The sequence below is a fragment of the Sminthopsis crassicaudata genome, chromosome 1 (assembly GCF_048593235.1).
Source record: "Sminthopsis crassicaudata isolate SCR6 chromosome 1, ASM4859323v1, whole genome shotgun sequence".
NCBI classification, from domain to species: domain Eukaryota; kingdom Metazoa; phylum Chordata; class Mammalia; order Dasyuromorphia; family Dasyuridae; genus Sminthopsis; species Sminthopsis crassicaudata.
In genome coordinates, this window is record NC_133617.1 from 700,610,629 (window position 1) to 700,630,717 (window position 20,089).

Here is a 20,089-nt window from a genome sequence, read left to right on the forward strand (position 1 = left end):
CTGGGGATTCTCAGACTTTCTGATCCCTGCATTCTTTGGATTTCAGTAAACTTTACTGCACTTCTTACTGAATATGAGCAAAAAATCAATGATAATATTGGATTATTTGCTGTCTAAGGGAGGGGATGGGAGAAAGAGCAGGGAAAAAATTTGGAACACAAGGTTTTGCAAAAGTGAATGTTGAAAATTATCTATGTATATGTTTTGAAAATTAAAAGGTTTAATCAAAAAAAATGTTAAAAAATTCAATGATAGATTTTACTATGAACATTAGAAGAGTAAAGGAATCACTATAACTTATGAAACTTAATTGATTGAAAATCAAATCTAATAAAGAAAAATCAAAATGTTTCCTGTATTCCCTTGACAACCTTTTTTTTCCCCTGAGGCAATTGGGGTTAAGTGACTTGCCCAGAGTCACCCAGCTAGGAAGTATTAAGTGTTTGATTCTAGATTTGAACTCAGGTTCTCCTGATTTCAGGGCTAGTGCTCTATCCATTCACCACCTATACATTGGGGTGTTCTCTTTTTTATTTAAATTTAATTTTTTTGAGGGGGTGCTCTCTTTTAGCCCAAGGGGTAATTGGTTACTTTGGATAACCTTTCCCTTTCTGTCATTTCTTTAATACTTCTTTGAGTCCATTAGTTAGAGTTAAAAGAGACCTTGGAGATTTTCTGATCCAATCCCCTCATTTTGTTGTTATTTAGTAATGCTTCTCCCATTTGAGGTTCTCTTGGCAAAGATACTGAAATGATTTTTCCATTTCCTTCTCCTGTTCCTTTTATAGATGAGGAAACTTGAGGCAAACAGAGTAAAGTGACTTGTCTAAGATCACATAGCTAGTAAATATTTGAGGACAGATTTGAACTTAAGAAGATGTCTTCTTCATTCTAAGCCCTGTGCTCTATCCACTGTACCACCCAACTGCCCCTCATTTTAAACATTAAAGATTAAAACATAGGGCAGCCAGTTGGTGTAGCAAATAGCACATCAACCCTAAAGTCAGGAGGATTTGAGTTCAAATCTGACCTTAAACACTTAACACTTCCTGGCTTTGTGACCCTGGGTAAGTCACTTAACCCCAATTGCCTTAGCAATAATAATAATAATAATAATAATTTAAAACACAGGGCAGAAGTGGCTTGACCACAGTTAAAGAATGCTTCAGCATCAGTCACAGAACACTTTGCCTCGCTCCCCTTGAGAGATGACCCCACCTTTGCTGCCCATAATCAAAGGGTTGGTAATGGTGACACCTTAGCTGAGACTGGGGGAAGGGACCTGAAGAGGAACATCTGTCCTGATCCCCATCTCCCTTCTTATTTCTTATTTCCCTTTCTTTTCTTGCCTTTTTTCCCACTCCTCAAGCTGCATTTTGAGGATAACTTTTTGATCTGACTTTCACACTTTTCTCCTCTGCACATCCTTTGTTGCTTCTTAGGACTCTTTTTTGAGGTGTATAAGATGGAAAGAAAATAGTGAATGAAGAAGACAAAGGTCTATATGAAATGGGCAGGGGATGGGATTGCATGTTCTGGTTCTGTGTGATTGTGGGTAAGTCAATCAACCCTTTCCATTTTCTTAACTATAAAATAACGAATTTAGATTAAAGAACTAAACAACCAAGAAGAACTTGCTGAATTCCTGCCACATCCACATTAGGCATTGGAGGCCCTTTAGAGCCCATTTGGAGAAGGGCAGAGGGACCTGAGGGTGCCAGCTGGATGGGGACAGGTGCCTCAAAGGAAGCTGGAACAGCTGCGTATTAGTGGGGGAGAGGGCCTCACACATGATCTATTCCAGTCCATTTTATAGCTTAGGAAAATCTGGCTTGAGAAATGAAAGTGACCTTGGCCTCTGGCCACCCTAACTGCTATGTCATAGAACCATAGACCTAGGGGAGGACTTAGAGGTCATTTAGTCCAACCCACTCCTTTGACAAAGGAGGGAATTGTAAGGCCTGAGCAGGTAAGGGTTTTGCCTAAGATCATAATGGGATGTTAGAGCAGAGATTTGAACTTAGTTGCTTTGCCTCTGAAATCTGTGCTCTTTCTATAATTCTCAGAAGGCATACTTCTGTGTCATTTTTTTGTCTTTAAGAAATCTTGGATGAGCACCAGCATAAACAGTGCTAGGACTAGCATTTAGTTACCTTTGGGAATCTGTCAGTAAAGTGCATGTTTTATTTGATGTGTAGACTTAATCAACATTGTAACTTTTCTTTTTCTTTTCTTTTTTTTTATAAGGCATTTGGAGTTAAGTGACTTACTCAGGGTCACACAGCTAAGTAAGTGTCAAATGTCTGAGGTCAGATCTGAATTCAGGTTCACAGTTGTAATTTTTAAGGGTTTTAGGGAGATCAATTTGAAAAAAAAAATCTGTGATGGTGTGGGTGGTGCAGTAGATAGAATGCCAAGCCTGGAATCAGAATGACCTGTTTCAAATGCTGTCTTTAACACTTAGACACTTCACTCTGCTTGCTTCAATTTCCTTATCTGTAAAAGGAGCTGGAGAAGGATATGGCAGACCATTTCACTATTTTTACCAAGACCCTAAATACAACTGAATGACAACAAGTAATAGACTTAGTATTCAAACCTTAGTAGATCATGAACACATTTATGCCATCTCTGAGAAGGGAACAGAAGCCTTCTTCACCTGGGGACTTATTTGATTAAGTAAAGGGTCAGAGACTTATAGTTTAGGAAAATCAAGAGAACAGTTAGAACAGAGTTGTTGAGTCTTAAGTAATTTTAAAATGATTCTAGTAAACACATGGCAAATTAGATGCTTAACAAGTGTTCAAGTGAATAATGCTCGGAACTTTTCCCTTCCCTCAACATTTATTAAGTGCCTACTACATACTAAATGCCAAGCACTGTTAGGCCATTAAAAGCAAAAATGTCCTAGACCTTAAATAATATACATTCATTCTATAGAACAAAGAGACAAAATGTTAGCGACCAAAGTCCCAATGTTGGAACAAACCGCTATGAACCTAACTCAAATAAGAAATTCCCCACAAGGGAGAAACAAAAGTATGCCATTGATTTCCACTTACTTCCCTCCTAAAATGTGATCAGTTTTAAAAACCATAACAACAATGAACTTCATATGATCCCAGATTTTCTGAAGTCTCTTCCACTTTTTTTTCATTATTCTACACAGGACAAAACTTCTAAAGATCACTCAAGAACCATCACCAACCTATTCTATGGACTGACAGCTAGCTCTCCTGAGCTCAGTGTGCTTGGCACTCTGGACAGAGGTACTATCTAATGCCTCTGGCAAAAGATCTGCGGCTTGCCTCATCCTACCCTCTTCTACCATCTCCAAGGGCTGTCCAAGCACAGAAGCTTCTCTGGCCTTACTAATTTCCTGCCAAAAAAGCAGCAGCTCACACCCCACACAGTGAGGCAAGTCTGCCTATAGGGAGGGTTTGCTGAGTGGGAATCCTCGATAACATTGATGAGCTTGTCAGTAATTGGCGTCAGACCATCAATCTCTACACAATTCCTTTTCAAGGTTTTAGAAATCCATTGCACCCAGTGCTGCCATTTTCCCTGGTATCATCATCTCCTTCCAGTCTAATGATGTCTTATATTGTTACGGTCTATAGGATGAACAATTTGGTTTATATAACGTGTCTTTCCCAGTAATCCACCAAAATGCCCTGCTTACCCAAAAGATCTCTTCTATTAACCTATTTGGGACCTCAAAATTCCCCCCCTCTTACTTGCTTCTGATGCCTTTATTGGGTTACTTACACCAGGATTAAGGAAGTGGCTTATTATCATAGACACCGAGCAGCTTTCTCAATAGTCCATACTCAAGACTTTGAGGAGGGAGATAAATCTCCGTTCAATTAATATAATTGAATAATAAAATAATTAATAAATATAAATTAAATAAAGCACTGGAGCTAAAAATTCAAAGTGAAATAGTCCTTGCCCTCAAGGAGATTCAAATATAGATTCAGAATACAACATGTACTTATATGGATAGTTCCAAAATAGAGGCCAAATAGATACAAGGTGATTTTGAGGGGACAAAGGGAAGGGGAGAAGTTAAAGGTGAGAGTCAGGGATCCCACAATTACATGCAATGTCCTTCTTGTTACTGTAAATGAGCCAAGAACACAATTAGTTTCTCTCTCTCTCTCTCTCTCTCTCTCTCTCTCTCTCTCTCTCTCTCTCTCTCTCTCTCTCTCATCTCTTCCCTCCCTACTTTTCTTCTCTTCCTTACTTCCCTCCCTTTCTCTTCTCAATCTTCCTTACTCTTTTCTTCCCTTTCCCAACATTTCCCTCATCTTCCTGCTCACTCTCTTCTTCTCTCCATTTTTCCCTTTCATCCTCTCTTTTGCTTATCTCAAGTCCCTACAGGTCCTGCTAGGCTTAGGACTGGAAATTTATCTTCATCCTCTTTAAAGAAATAATTGTCTGTTTCATATATTTAGCATCATTATGCAAAAAAAAATAATGCATTTTAAACTAAGTGGCAAAGGGAGGTAGAGCACTGGACGTGGAGTTAAGGAGACCTGAGTTCAAATCTTGCCTCAGATACTGATCTGAACCAATCACTTAATCTCTAGTTGCTTCAGTAAAATGAAGATTAAAAATAGTGTCTACTTCATGGGATTGTCATGATGATTAAATGAGATATCATATTGCTTTGTTTGGAAAATGCTTGTGCAACAACTCTCAAGTACTATATAAATGCCAGCTAATAATAATAATAAAAATTCATTATTGATGGATGTTTATGTTTCAATCAATTATTAAGTCATTATTAAGTACCTACAATGTACCAGGCAGAATTGGTAGCAAGCCATAAATTAGGATTTGTGATGGTGGAATTACATCATTACAGGGAATAATGTTTAAGAAGAATGGAAAGATGGGAAGGAGTCAGGTTATGAAGGGCTGACAGCAAAAAAAAAAAGAGTTTGTATTTGATCTTAGGCTAATGGGGCTGAATATCCCCCCTGATGGCCCATTCAGTAAACACAATCAATCAAGGAGCAGTTATTACATAACCAGGCATTGTGCTGCTCAAGTATGTTCATTTCTAAGCTAAGGATTCTCCTAGAGGATGATTACACTTGAATATTTCTCTTCTGAGGAAAAAAATTATCTTGTGGCTTCACCTTTAATGGTATCCTAAGACCAAAATTAGAGGACACCCCAATAGATTTAGTGGTGCAGCATATTCAAGAGCTGATAGGAGTTTGGAGGTTCTCTCCCTCCCCCAGTCCAACAAGTTTATTCATAACCCGACAAAAAGTAGATGATGTAAGTTTTATTATCTACACTTTCCAGAGGAAGAAAATAAAGCTCAGAAATGGCATTTGTCCAAAGCTGCAGAGAAATAAGAATTAAGAAGGGGGCTAAAACTCAGGCGATTTGAAACTCAATCTTGTCTACTCTCTGCTCTACCAAGCAGTCAAGTTCTTTAATTCAATATTTTTTCAGGTAAATTTCTTTTTTTCAAAACCAAGAAGCTTCCTATTTGGTCTAAAAAAAATCTATTTGCTGCATGGGAGGGGAAGGTCGGCTGCCTAAAGGGTAGCATTTGAGACCAAAGGGAAGTTACCTAACAGGGCCTGAAGTCATGCAGTCTTGGAGGTACCCAGCACAGGATGGGGGCTCTCACACACCATCCCCTTTCTCCTCAGCTGACACTCAAATGCACCTGCCCCTTTAGATGAAATATTTTTCCTGGCTTTGAATCGTGCCTCCTGGAATGTTATTTTCAGAAGCAGGGCTGCTGAGAGGGAGTCAAGGTCAGAAATGAATTTTTATGATATTCCTTTGGGGATCACATTTGTAACCTCTGCCTGGTACAAGAATGTCCTGGGGATCAAAGGAGATTTCACAGAACTTCAGAGAATTGAGATCTGGAAAGGACTCTAGAGACTGGCTTGGCCATTTCACCCTGGAGGATGTAGGGAAGGCGCATTAAAGCTTCAGCATTTGAGTTGAGCCCATGGGCCTAGAACAACCCAGCAGGGCATAGAAGAAATCATATTTTTAGAAAAGTTTCTTTTAGGCCCTGATTCAACTTTGTCTAGATCTAAGTAATTAGGTATAGTGAAGGGCAGGGGATGGGGGGAGAGAGGGAGGTGGATAATAATGAGGGAAAAATCTCTGAATTTAAAATTCAGAGAAAATAAGTTGTCTCAGATCCTGCCACCACCTTATGGTATGACCTTAAGTTTAAGAGTCAGTTTTCTCATCTCTTAGATGGTGTTAATAATAACCCAGAGAGCTTGTGAATTAAATGAGAAGATATCTACCTTGAAAATAATTTTGTAATTGCAAAAAATGTAATGAGATAATATTGCCATAATCCTTAAAGTCTTCCTTCCCTCTCCTAACTCATTGCTAGCTTGGGCAGAATCATTGCTAAGGGGTTATGTGATGAATTCATGGAGCCCCTAGGCGTAGTTCAATGGGTGATGTCCCAGAAAGGCCATGTATCCTTACCCATAATGGAGACGTCATATTCAATCTGGAAGAGGGCCTCCTGGCTGCATTGCCGAAGAATGTTGAGAGCATCTGCATGGGTCAGGTTGTGAAGTGGAATGCCATCCACACTGAGCAGCCTGTCCCCAATTCTCAGAGATCCCTCTCTGTGGGAAAGGCAAATGTTAGAATTTTACAAGCTTGGAAAGTCAGGGTACTAGAATGTACCATAAAACTAAAATGTCAGTAACGGGAAAGCTCTTAGAACAGATAATGTTAGAGCAGAGAGGGACCTTAGAGAATATCAGAACTGGTAGGGGCCTTAAAAGAGACATATCAGAATCTGGGAAAGATCATAGGACATAGAACAACAGAGCTGGGAGGGACTTAGATCATAGACTACTGGAGTTGGGAGGGACTTGAGGACATAGAACATCAGAACTAGTAGGCATCTTAGAAGAGAGAATATCAGAATTTGGAGAGTCTTCAGAACACAGAATATTAGAGCTGGGAGGAATCTTAGGGACATAGAACAACAGAGATGGGAGGGGCTTGAGAATGTTGATTATTGGAATTGGGACGGATCTTAGGACACAGAACATCAGAACCAGGAAAAGACTTTAGAATATTGGATATTGGAGCAGGAAGTCAATTTAAAAGAAACTTGAAGATGGTTCCTAAATCCATTGCTGGCTTTTAGTCTATTGCTAAATACCATTGATCTTCCCAATGTGTATCATCCCCCCCAAAAAAAAAATCTGATATGGTTCCATTAAATGTGGGGTCTCAAAGTTGAATGATAGACATTGGAGAACATTATGACTTCCTATTAGTGACTTGAACAAATGCATATGGTTGGTCCAGAGCTCAAAATACTTCATTAGATGTTTGCTTAAAAACAAAGCAAAATAAAAATTTTACTGGTTTGGAAAATGAAAAATAAAATCATAAGAGGATTTGGCCAGGTTCAGGATTCAGCACGCTGCTGCTCTGAGCCACAGACTTTGGTTCAGTTCTGGCAAGAAATGACTTTGTAAACCAGCAGAGAACTCTGTGGGGGCAGTTTTATTTTAACAGTGGCCAAGTGCTATTAGTAGAGGGAGCTATTTATAAACCTATCCTAGGCCATTCTAGGAATGACTGATATAGATATCTGGACAAAGCTGAGTATGAAGAGTGCCTGATTATAGCTTGGAATTTCTTGGTTGTTGGCATGAATGTTTTGGTGGCCCACAAACTTTTAAAGGAGTGGGTCAGATTGAGGAAATGGAAATCAGAGGTTGGGTTTGGAATCAGAGGTCTCAAGTTTGAATTTTGGTGTGACTGCCAACTCCCATAGATATCCCCTCACTTCCCTCTTCTAGAATTTCCTCCAAAGCAAAATGAAAGGATTGGACAAGGTGACCTAGAAAGTCTCTTCCAGATCTAAAGTTCTGCTCCTAATTCAGTCTTTTTATGGATTTGGTCTGGGCCTGGGATACACAAGGGAAGGTCTAGCCCATAAAAGCACTAACCCAGACATGCTCAGCAAGGGGAACCAAGCTACTAGAAGGTCTGGCAATAATTCTGTTTGGTTTTTAAATTCTCTTATTATGAACTTAACAAGAACAAAGTTTTTCAATAGGGAAGGAACAAAAAAGAGCTGTTTTTGTGAAACTGTGAACTCTTATATATAATTTGCTTTTTTCTCCCTAAGGCAAATTGTCCCCGTATAGGGGAAGCTAGGTGGCGCAGTGGATAGAGCATCAGCCCTGTCTGAGTTTTCAAATCTGGTCTCAGATACTTAACACTTCCTAGCTGGGTGACCCTGGGCAAGTCATTTAACCCCAATTGCCTCAGGAAAAAAATATATATATACATTTAATTTAACAAGGTAGTAAACAATTCTCCACTCTAATTCTTCTGATGGTCCTTAGAAGTGTTTTCTTGTCCAAATGACCTACAGTATTCCATCTTTGCCAGGACATCCTATTTCCCTTCACTGTGTCATTCTAATGGTTTGGGACTTTATATCTTTGTGTAATTCAAGGTTGGTTTCATGGAGATATTAAAAGTCAGTTTAGCAGGTGATGGGCCAGGAAAACTTGTTTCTACAGGAAACAGCATGGGATTGAAGTCAAAAGACCTGTGTTTGAGTTGTGTCTCTGCTATCATGGCCAAGACAGCTCCTCTCTGTGGGCCTCAGTTTATCCATCTATAAAATAAGGTTTCTTCCAATTCTGAATTTCACAATCTAGGAATGTAGTCTTCCCTTTTTCCTCTGTCCTTGCAGCCTCCTTACCTAGAACATCCTTCTACAATTGTGCCCCACCTTTGTCTCCTGGTAAGTGCCTACAGGATCCTCTATTTTAGGGAGGGCCCCAGGCCAGACAACGTTTATTTCTGTCCTAAGGCTCCAGACTTTACCAATATTTGCCAAAAACTGTGTAAGTTTTTCCCCCAAATTTCTTATTTCCCCCTCTCCCTTTTATGTGTTATATTTGTACATTAGAATGTAAAAAACCTTGAGGGAAGGGAGAATATTTCTTTTTGAATTTTTGAATTAGTACTTTGCATATTGCTTAATACATAGTTAATCTTTAATAAATAATCATTAACTGTTTGAGCCAATGGTCCATGGCCAGATTTTTGCAGGGTAGGTGTGTCTATGAATTTGGATAGGAAAAAATTACAGTATCATTTTCACTCATCTGTATCTGAAATGTAGCTTTCTTTCAATTATGACTGTAGGCAATAAACTATTGTAATATTAGACATTAGAAATGGATTTTCACTAACAAAATAACAGCCCATTGTAGAAGAAAGTCTAGTAGAGAGAAAACCCCCCACAGATTTACAATAAAAGTATTTGGGCTTAAATTTTGCTTCTGTCACTACATATTCATGTGATCATGGGTGAGTCATTCTCTGTGCCTGTTTCCTCTCCTGTACAATGAGAGGGATTAGACTAGATGATTTCTATCACTGACCTTCTAGGCCAGGAGTTCTCAAACTACGGCCCATGGGCCAGATGTGACCTACTGAGGATGTTTATGCAGCCCTCCAGGTTATGGCAAATGGGCTGAGGGGCGGAGTCAGAGTCTGAGCTTTTGTTTTTACTATAGTCTGACCCTCCAACAGTCTGAGGGACAGTGAACTGGCCCCCTATTTAAAAAGTTTGAGCACCACTGTTAATAGGCTATTATTGATCCTACATTGCTTTGGAGAAGGGAGGAGTGCATCTAGTGTTTTGTTCCTAACAACTGGTCTAGAGCCCCCTACTGGATAGGGGGAAATGAATGACACTTATTATGTAACAGAGCCTGGGAAAGATAGCTTTCTGATGTCTAAATGTCAAAACAATTAAATACCATCTGAGACAACTTAAGACCTCCATCTTCAATATCTGAAGGGTTGTCACATGGTAGATTTTTTTCTCAATATACACCAAGGGCAGAATTAGCATCACTTAAGGGAAAGTTACAAAGAGGAAGATTTCAGTCCAAGTGAAGGAAAATGTTTGAATTATCAAAAGATCAGGGTTCTAATCCTAACTCAGCTACTAGCTAATGCTCTAATCTTATACAAGTCACTTTTCCTTCATGAAACTCAGTTTCCTTATCAATAAAAATGAATTGTTTTATTTCTAAAATTCTTTGGTTCAGTGAAATTCTGCAAATATTTTACTGAACACTTATTATGTGCCAGGTACTGTGCTAGGCACCGAGGATGCAAAAGTGAAATAAAAAATATAATCCCTGTCTCAAGTTACTTATGAATTCTATGATTTTAAGTAGAGCCAGCCAATCATAGAGCAGTCTGCCTTGATAAGTAGTGAAAATTTCCTCTCTGAAAGTATTCAAAGAAAAGTGAATGGCCACTTGTCAGGATTCTGTGGATGGTAGTTGGACTAGTTGGACATTGGGCTTGTTCCATCTCTGCATCTCAGTTTCCAGGATTGGAAAAGATGATTTCTATTCCAGTTCTGAAAGTCAATGGCTATGGAAGCTGTACTATTTGAGTGTGAGAAATGATGCATTTTATTCTTCTATCCTTCTATTTCTTAGAGAGGTGAAGTGACTGACTGCCTCATCCCATTTGATTTGTAATTGAAGGAAGAGGCAGAAATAGCTGAGGTCTGTTCTGGACACAGCATGATTTTCTTTTCTATCTACCATCGAATGACTTTCCATATCCCTAATAATAATCAGCATCTTAAATGAACCTTCCAGGAGTCATTCTTCTAAGGAGCTATCAGAAACTGCAGACTTCTGGGAGGGGGAGGAGAACAATGGATCAAAATAGCCAGGAGGCTCCAAAGTCATATGTGTCTACATAGTGCATATACCTGAATGTGTCTGCACTCAAAGCTCACACAGATAGAAGTATGCAAATGTATATGCATATATGTATAGATGTACAATCATCTGTGTGAAAAAGAGAGAGACGGGGGGAAGGGGAGAGAGAGAGAGAGAGAGAGAGAGAGAGAGAGAGAGAGAGAGAGAGAGACAGAGACAGAGACAGAGACAGAGACACAGAGAGAGATAGAGAGACAGAGAGAAAGAGAGACAGAGAGATACAGACATCCAGAGAAAGACAGAGGTAGAGAGAGGAAATAGAGGCAGAGAGACACAGATAGAAACAGAGAGGAAGAGAAAGACAGAGACAGAGAGAGACACACACAGAGAGAAAGGGATGGGGAAAGAGAAAGAGACAGAAAGGGGAGGAGATAGTTTTTGAGTTTGGATTTTTATTTTTTTCAATTACCAATTAATAAGCCCCAATTATTATCAACCAGCAGGAGAAGACCCTGAAAGGTGTATCCTAAGATAATTCTCCAAATTTATCACACTCTACGGATGGGTTTGTCTGTATAACAAAAGTGTTTATATAAAATCACAGAAAGATATTAAAGGATCTTACCATTTACAAAATTTTAGTACCTTATAATTATTAGTGGCAGGGCCAGGACTGAAACCTCTGTCTTCTGACTCCTGATTCAGTGCATTCCCATACTACCACATTGTTTCTTAGTTAACTCTTAAATTTAAGATGGAAAAGGGTTGATGATTATGGAATTGCAGGGATCTGTAGCCTAGGAAAACATCCAGGGCTCAGGGAGGACCTAGGTCACTTTCTTAGGCAAGACTGCCCTTATCTCTCCCAGGGAGGTGGAGAGCTCATGTGCTAAACTCATCTGTACCTCCTTCTCAAGGTGGTGGTTACCTGTCAGCTGGGCCCCCTGGCCTCACATAGGTGAGGACGAGTGGTCTGGATTTGTGCCAGTCTTCATGGGCTCCCCCTGAAACACAGGCCAAGACCATCCATGCGTGAAACCTTATCCATCTTCCTCCACCATACCCCCATGTTTTCTCCGTTTTCTCCCATTACCATTGGACCTCCCACACAGTCCAGGCCTGGACTAAGAGTGCTTATTCTTCTAAAAGCCCCATTGGGATCTCTGGAGTTGAGGCCCCATCATCCCCAACCCTGAGGGTCAGAAAGACCACTCGCCACCTAGTGGAAAGAGACAGAGTTAACCCAGAGCCCAGAACTCACCCAGATGCCAAGTTGTTGCTTACCTGGGGAGTGGAAGGTACTGACCTCTGAGTACAAAGCCAAAGCTGTTGCCTTCCTTATACAGGGAGACCTCGATGGTCTTTGGGATAATTCCTAAGCTGTTCTCAGGGGCTGTGGGAGAAACACAGAAGTATTCTTTTACTCTACTGACCTCTTCTTCTAAGGTCTACTGCCTTTGAAACAAATACCCTTTAAATCATGGTTAAATAGCAAAATCTTAAAAGTCAGAAGCAAGGTTAATCATAGTCCTTTCCCCTGCTTAGCAGAATGGTAATTAAGGCCTTAAGAAATGTAATTTCCTGTCCAGAGTTATAAATGAGCAAATGAGAATTTTGCTTAAATGTAGAGTTAACAAAAACAATTAGTTAAAGTAAAAAGCTATCAGATGGCATAAGCCATCTGTCCTGACTCTGTTCTCTCCACAGATTCAGGAGTCTCTGTCCTAGGGGAGAGGGCTGGCGATGTCTCCAAGTCTCTCACCCCTCCATGGATCAATAACATGGAAATCCCCATTCAAGGGGATTCTCCCTTGTATCTCAAGATATAAGATTTTGATCTCTTGATCCCCTCCCTTCATCCTGGCTCCAGATTACATTTTGTGATGCTCTTCCTAAACCCCAATGCTGCTGTGATCTTGGGAGTGACAGTTAGGACTCTTGGCAATCTTGGGGAAATCATCACACTTTCCTTATCCATAAAACTCCGGGGTTGGACTCAATGGTCTTCCTTCCATTCTAAATCTGTGAAAGGCATCATCCAAGGGCAGTATCTGAGAATTGATTTCATACTCTGCATTTTTCTGCTTCAGCCAATGCATGTTCATTATTTGTGTAGACAAGGGTAGAATCATCCCATAGGCATGTGCTCTCCCACCAAGTAAAACCTGGCTAGCTAATTTACTGTCTTGCTATCGGGATGAGAAGAGAAAGAATAAACTGGGGGTGATACAGAATTACAAGAAGGATGGAGGAGGCTACAGAACTGGCAGAAGGAAATAGAAATTTAGGACAAGATTGATGAGGGCACAGAACATGGAGACTGAGTAGTGATCGGAATGTTCTAGGAAGTTACTATAAGCCCAATAGGTGCTATCCATTGTTCTGCCGAGGGATAATGTTCTGACATGGAAAAGAATACATTTCCCCTTCATTTCTTCATATTAGATATAGCTGGTCTACCTAGAGGACTTTAGAGTGACTGACGTCAGCGTCTCTAGGAGTACAACTGAGATAGAAACACTGTTTCTACAACAGGAGTTTTATTTTGTTTCTGTTCCCGCAGAGGCTAGCCTGGAATACAGTAGCATTGGATGTTTCCTGATTGATTGTCTACATCTCAGGTCTTCTCAATCTCTTACATTACTGCTGGTTGATTAGCCAAAGGCAGGAGGTCTTTGTGGTTTCAGGGTATCTTCTATCTAGAAATAGGAGGAGACAGGTCAATAAACCCAGGAACAAAAGAACTATGCCCCTAGCAGAGGGAATGATTTTTATTAATGCACGATTCCATGAAGTAATAATAGCTAAAAATTTACCACATGCCAGGTATTGGACTAAGTGCTTTACAAATATTATCTCATTTAATCTTCACAACAATCCTGGGAGGTGGGTGCTGTTATCCCACTCTGCAAGAAGCAGGCAGAGTTTAAGTGATTTACTCAGGATCACACAGTCTTGTAAAAACAAGGATGAATTTGAACTTGCGTTTTCCTGAGTCCAAGTGCATTACTGCATCCACTGAGCTACATAGCTGTCCTTAACTATCTCAGACTTGTTTAGAACAGGGATGGGAGAAGAGATGAAGAGGGAAAGAATGCTGAGCCGGCATTATCTAGTCTATCAAGGAAGTTGGTGAGTTAATGTTTTGGTTGATGTATACCCAAATTGTAAACAGTGTGTCCAGGAAAAATAAAAGGTCCCTTGAGACCTTCACAAGGCCAAAATCTCCAAGGTGATAGGACAGTGATGCTGAGATTCTCCAGTGATTATCAGAGGGCACATTATCACAGAATGGCAGAACAGGTCCCTCATTCTCTCTTGTAAAGTCCTTTGAAGAGCCAATAAAGGGGCAGGGAGCTCAGGATCACCTAATCCCAGAGATTAGCTTCTTCCATAGAGGGAGTACATAAGGAGCCCTTGCTGGGGACAGGAGCCAACCTCCACTGCTCATCCAGAGTCTTGGATCTGCCATTTGCTCCAGCCTCATATGCTCCTCTTTCTGTTCTATCTGCCTGGCTTCCTTAATGGAAGCCTGCCCTGCTGCCTCCGATTTCTCTGAGTCTCTGAACATTGGTAACTTGCTCATCCTCCACAGCCCAGCTCAGAGGTCACCCCCTCATCAAACTTCCTTGATTGCCTCCTGCCCCAACTCTGAATCCAACCCCTGCTGGAAATCATCACTGCTTCATCTAAGTCAAATACTTTATACTCCTATGTATTTATGTGTCAGAGACAGGGTCTGAACTGGGGTCTTCCTGACCCCGCCTACTATCCATGTGCCTTTCTGCATTATACATGGTAGATGTTTAACAGAACCTTAGCATCATCATTCTAGAGCTGGAAAGGACCCAGTCCAACTCCCTCATTTTATAAATGAGGAAATGAGGGGGAAAGTCAAGTGAATGTCAAGCCTAATTGTCACATAGACAGCAAGTATTTCAGATAGTATCATAGATTTATACTTGGGAGTGATCACAAAGTCACCTAGGCTACATTTTATAGATGAGGAAACTGAGTTCTGGACCACTTAAGTGACTTATCTGCAATTGAGCCCAATTCTCTATTGATCAGTGGATACCTATGATTTAGCTCTGGTTTTGCCACTGCCCATATACCAAACTCTGGCAAATGCCCCAAAGCCAAGGGAGCTACCAGGAAGGCACCCACCAGCAGGGGGGAGCTCATACTCCACCTCCAGCACCACCCGCTCCCCGACATTCTTCAGCAGGCTGATGATTTCATCATGGCGCAGCTTTGTCAGGTGGATCCCATTCACGGATGTGATGTAATCCCCCACATTTAACTGGTCGCTTCTGGAAATAAAACATAACATTTGTATTACACAAAGCCTCTGATAAACAGGACCTCTGACAGAATGGCAATTCCATTTTAAGATGTGCAAAACACTCCATTCATGCTATCTTTTTTGATTCTTTTTGAGGTGGGGGCTATTTTTGGTTACTATTTTACAGATGAGGAAACTGAGGCTGGGATAAGTCAAGTGAATTGACCAGAGTCACACAGCTAGTTAGATTTTTAAGTCAGGATTTAGATTGTGCTGCCTCTCAGTGGAGATCATAAAGAAACTTAAGTGACCACTTGCCTTGTGTGTTATAGAAGGTTTTCTTGTTCACAGAGAAGGTAGAATAAGGGATCCTTTCAACTCTGAAATTCTTTGATTTTGCAAAACAACAGTGGAAGCTAAGGGTGCCCACCATTGTCTTCTCTGCATCATCAGGGAGTGATTGACCCATAGCAACTGGATAATTATAAGAGAGACAGAGAAGAGAGACAGTGACAGAGAGACACAGAGAGACAGAGTGATAGAGAGACAGAGACAAGAAATGAAAGATGAAAACAGAGAGGTAGAGAAATGGAGACAAAAACAGGGATAAGAAGCAAAGAATCGGGCAGCACCAAGGAGAGACAGAGAATGTTGGGATAAATGGTACAGTTAACCAAGGAGTAGAATTCCAGATGTGTTCATGATCTGTCAATCTCTTCCGCACTTGCTCTTACACTAAATATTTGTAGCTCTGCTAATTAGGTGGCAGTGCTAATTTGGTGTCCCACCTTTCTAAACTTCCTCACACTTCCACCTTCATGGCTATTATGAATTCTGGGTAAAACAGGATAGAGTGCTAAATGACATGGAGAGCCTGTTTGATTTAGTGGAAATGCCTTGGACTGGATCATTTTTTGATAGGTCTAGAATAATTAGATCACCAAAAACTTGGATTCTATTTCCAGCTCTGCCATGAACTCTCTGTGTGGGGGTCAAGTCATTCCCTTCTTCTAATTCTGTTTCTTCTTCTGTAAAATGGGCAATTTTTTACAATTGGACCAACCACATGATTTTTAAAGTCACATCCAGCTTGAACATTTGAAGATTCTAGGTTGAGTTTAGTGTCTCGAGAGTTTGCACTGATGGCAAACACTCTTGGGAAGTTGGAAAAATTGAAGTCATCCAGATACAAAGTAATTAAACTCAAACAATGGAATGACAGGGTCTTTTACTTTGGTGAATTATCTTCTAGTTTACAAAGCACTTTTAGGAACACAAAGATCACAGAAAAGAAGTCACCTAGAACACTTTTCTTTTGGTTCCACTGTGTGCTTGCACATCTCTAGTGAAAAAATGTCCAGCATCGATATATGAAGATCATCTGTTTCATTGCTAAACAATTCTTATAGTTCAGAAGCTTTTCTTTATGCTGAAATGTGTCTGGCTGAAAACCTTCCTTTGTAAATAAGTTCCAGTTCTAGGGCTCCACAGATAATGTCTGCTCTTTCTGTCACAAGACAGCTTTTTAGATAGATAATCGTGTCACCATACTAATTTTTCTCAGATTGCTCTTCTCTTAAAACTATGGGAAAAATCAGGGCAACAGAAGAGCTGTGGGCAAGAGTCTGGGGCATACCAGGTAGCTCCTGGAGTCTAGGAGAAGAAAGCAGAAATGAGATATTTTCACTGTTTTGCTTAAGATTAACAGGCAAAGTTAAAGAATATGCTTAAATTAGTGACAAAGAGAATGGAGAGCTATCCTAGAAGGCAGGATAGGGTTCCAGTTTGGCCAATGATTCATTCACTGTCTTTCTTTCTGCTTGTATTATATTCCAAAGGTTTGGCAGAGGGCCTGGCACATAGTAAGCACTAAATAAATGCTTGTTGACTTGACTGAGAATTTGAAGGACAAGTGCTTTCACAAGTTGTGCCTTAATTTTCCCATCATAAAAATAATTTATTCCATCTGTCTATCTGTTCCTCATTCCCTCCCTCCCTCCCCTCTCTTCCCTCCTTCTTTCTCTCCCTCTCTTCCCCTCTCTTTTCTTTTCTCTCTCATCTACCTTTCTTTGCCTCTCTGTCTCTGGCTCTCTTCTATTTCTCTCAATCTCTCTGTCTCTGTCTCTGCCTCTGTCTCTCCTCATACACACATTCATATACAACACATATACACATACACATACCTCCTTTTCTCTCCTTTCTATCTCTTTCCCTCTCTGCTTTTTTCCTACTCCAGATCTCTCTAAGGAGACAATTATAAGTCAGTTAATTTACTTTTATCCATCTCAGATTTTTCTATTCTCAAAAAGGGAATGATAATTGCACTTCCCTGATAGACCTGTGGGGATCAAAAGAGATACCATATGAAAAGTGTTTTGCAAGCCTTAAATAAATGCTAGCCATTAATTTTCTATCTCTCTTCCTCAGGAAAAGTAGTAAAGTGTAGTGAAAAACTACAGTCAAGAGCTTGGATTATAATCTGGGAACTGCCATTAATTCATAGTGACTTTGGACAAGGCATGGCCCTTCCCTGGGTCTCAATTTTGTAATCCGGAAAAGAATGGGGTCAACCTAAATGATCTTTAAGATCCCTTTTGGATATCTTGTGCTAGATTTCTTCCAGCTCTGACATCCCATATCCAAAGACACATTTCACCTCTAACATTCTATGTTCTATACCAATTCCATGCCCCATGCTCCCTCTAGCTTAGAACGTTCTATGCTCTAAGGTCCCTTTCTATCCTAGCATTTAATGCTTAAAGACTTCTCCCAGCTCTGACTCTTCTATGTTCTCAGGTCCTATCTAGTTCTGATATTCTGTGATGTGGTAAATGATATTTTGTCAGAGATCTAATCCCTCCTCTACTTGTCTTTTCTTTCCTCCCTCTTTTCTCCTCCCCCCTCCCCTGATCATGACCCACAGCAGATAGACCCTCTTACCTGGCCGCTAGTCCGCCAGGCCTCAGGTTGGAAACTCTGGGCTTCCCATCTTTATCAGTACCACCAGAGATAGTTAGTCCTAAAGTGCTCCCCTCCTTCTTGATTAGCTCCACAATGGTTACTCCTCGGAACTCCTCTAGAAACAAAGAGGAAAGAAAATTTGGGTTTGTAATTGGAACAAATCCACTGATTAGAAAAGTTCACCAGCAGACAGATATAGATTCTGAACTGGAAAAGACCAGAGGGACTGACCAATGGGGATAAATTATGGCCTTGTGTGAAATAAACAGAGAGGAAATGCAGCCAAGGAGAACGGGAGAGAGAAGAGATTCAATTTGCCAAACTCTCATGAAATGCCCTCTCTGTACAGGATCAGACTGCTAGGATTATAAAGACAAAAACACAATATTCCTGTTCTCAAGGAACTGATATTCTACCAAACAATAGGGAAGTAAAGATTATGGTATTTAAGTAAGAGGAAAGGACTCCTACCTTGCTCATCCTAAGCATTCAGAACCTCTTGGAAAAAATCAAAAGAAGTATCACATGAATGAATTCTCACTGTTCAATATCAACAGCAGCATTGTGTATATGGCAGCAAGAAAAGAAGGACCAAATATATTCAAGCAGAAATATTCTCATGCCATTGATCAAAAGTGATATAAGAAGGAGGTGACAAGGGCTAAAGGCCTCAGGGAACTTGGGAGAAAGCTCCTACCTTTCTTTAGATTTCTTTTGGAATCCTGACAAAAGTCACTCCTTTCTCAGGGCTACATTTATTTCCTGTCCTCAAAGTGGTTCTGGGATAAACATCATTCTGACATAGGAATTCAGGCATTTGTGACATGATTATAATAATATTGTAATGATAATGGTCTGTTTTTGCATACTTCTTCAATATTTTCCAAATGCTTTCTAATACATTAGAAATCCTCCTATCTGAGTTACTGGAATGGCCTCCTAAGCTGGTCCCCCTGCTTCCTCCAGTTTCTCCATTTTCTAGCCTATCCCTCACCACCTGCTACCAAATAATTCAATTCAGTCAATATTTATTAAGTGATCTGACATCCAAGGACTTTTATGAGCTGAACCCATCTTATCTTTCCAATCTCATAGCCTTTAATTTCCTAACATGAATCCCGTGTCCTTTGATCCAAGGTGGTCTCTGTCATATCTCACACACACACTCATTGACCATTTCTACTTGCACCTTTATTTGTACAGCTAGTGGAGAAAGCCTGGCTTTGCATTTAAAAGGTCTTGGCTTACATCCCAGATCTGCTACTTACTATTTCTGTGAACATGATCAGATTGCTTAGCCTCCTGGGGGCCTCAGTTTCCTCCTCTGTAAAACAGGGAAAGGTTGTGTTCAATGACCTCTAACATCCTTTATTCTAAATCATATGGTCTTCCTACTACCCAATGGAATATTCTTCCTCTCCTATTTAAATCTTATTATACAAGACACAACTTAGCCTCACCTCTTCCATGAAGATTTCCTTTGTTATATTAACTCTCATTGATCTCTCTCTTAAAATTCCTCCTTTTCCATTCCAAATGGGCATCCCATATCCTACGATTGATTATACCAAGCCCGTAACCATTTCCTGGTTGCTGCCTGTGCATTGATCCTGTCTTTCAAACAGATGCTCAGTGAATTATATCTTCCTCAGTATAGAAAAGAGTAGATAATCAATAAATGCTTACAATTTGATGCCTTGTGTTATCAGAGTGATGTAGTGCAAAGAACATTGGATTTTTGAGTTTGAGCATCTCAGTCTGAATTCTAGCTCTTCTTATGACTTTGGCCATGTCACTTGACTCATAGGGGCTTCAGTTTCTTCAATATAAAATGAGGAGATTAGACTAGATGATCTCTAAGGCTTCTTACAGCTAGAAAAGCTATGACTCAGGATTCAAACCAGATGCTTTGACTCAAAACCCTGTACACTTTCCACAGTAGGCCAGCATTTCCCATAATAGAAAAAGGAATCAAGCTCTATGCAGATGAATCCCAAATCTATATATCTTACCTTAATCTCTCTCCTGAACTCAAATATTATAAAACCAATTGTCAGGTAGACATTTCATTCAGGCATCTCAAACACACTTTGTCTAAAAC

The 20,089-nt window shown here is 40.2% G+C and overlaps 1 protein-coding gene across 6 annotated transcripts in view; it reads right to left on the bottom strand.

The window, feature by feature from the left end:
• The window catches only part of GRIP2 (glutamate receptor interacting protein 2), a 272,074-nt gene that overhangs the window by 82,789 nt on the left and 169,196 nt on the right, over positions 1-20,089 (bottom strand). For all 6 annotated transcript variants that reach the window (XR_012484963.1, XM_074283820.1, XM_074283821.1 and 3 more), the window contains 5 exons: positions 17,968-18,103; positions 14,910-15,055; positions 12,049-12,135; positions 11,671-11,746; positions 6,487-6,632 (listed from right to left, as the gene is read on the bottom strand). Coding sequence is in view for 5 of the 6 variants with exons in the window: in XM_074283820.1 (XP_074139921.1) it covers positions 6,487-6,632; positions 11,671-11,746; positions 12,049-12,135; positions 14,910-15,055; positions 17,968-18,103 (591 nt within the window). In the remaining variant the exon portion in view is untranslated. The remainder of the gene's footprint in view (positions 1-6,486; positions 6,633-11,670; positions 11,747-12,048; positions 12,136-14,909; positions 15,056-17,967; positions 18,104-20,089) is intronic.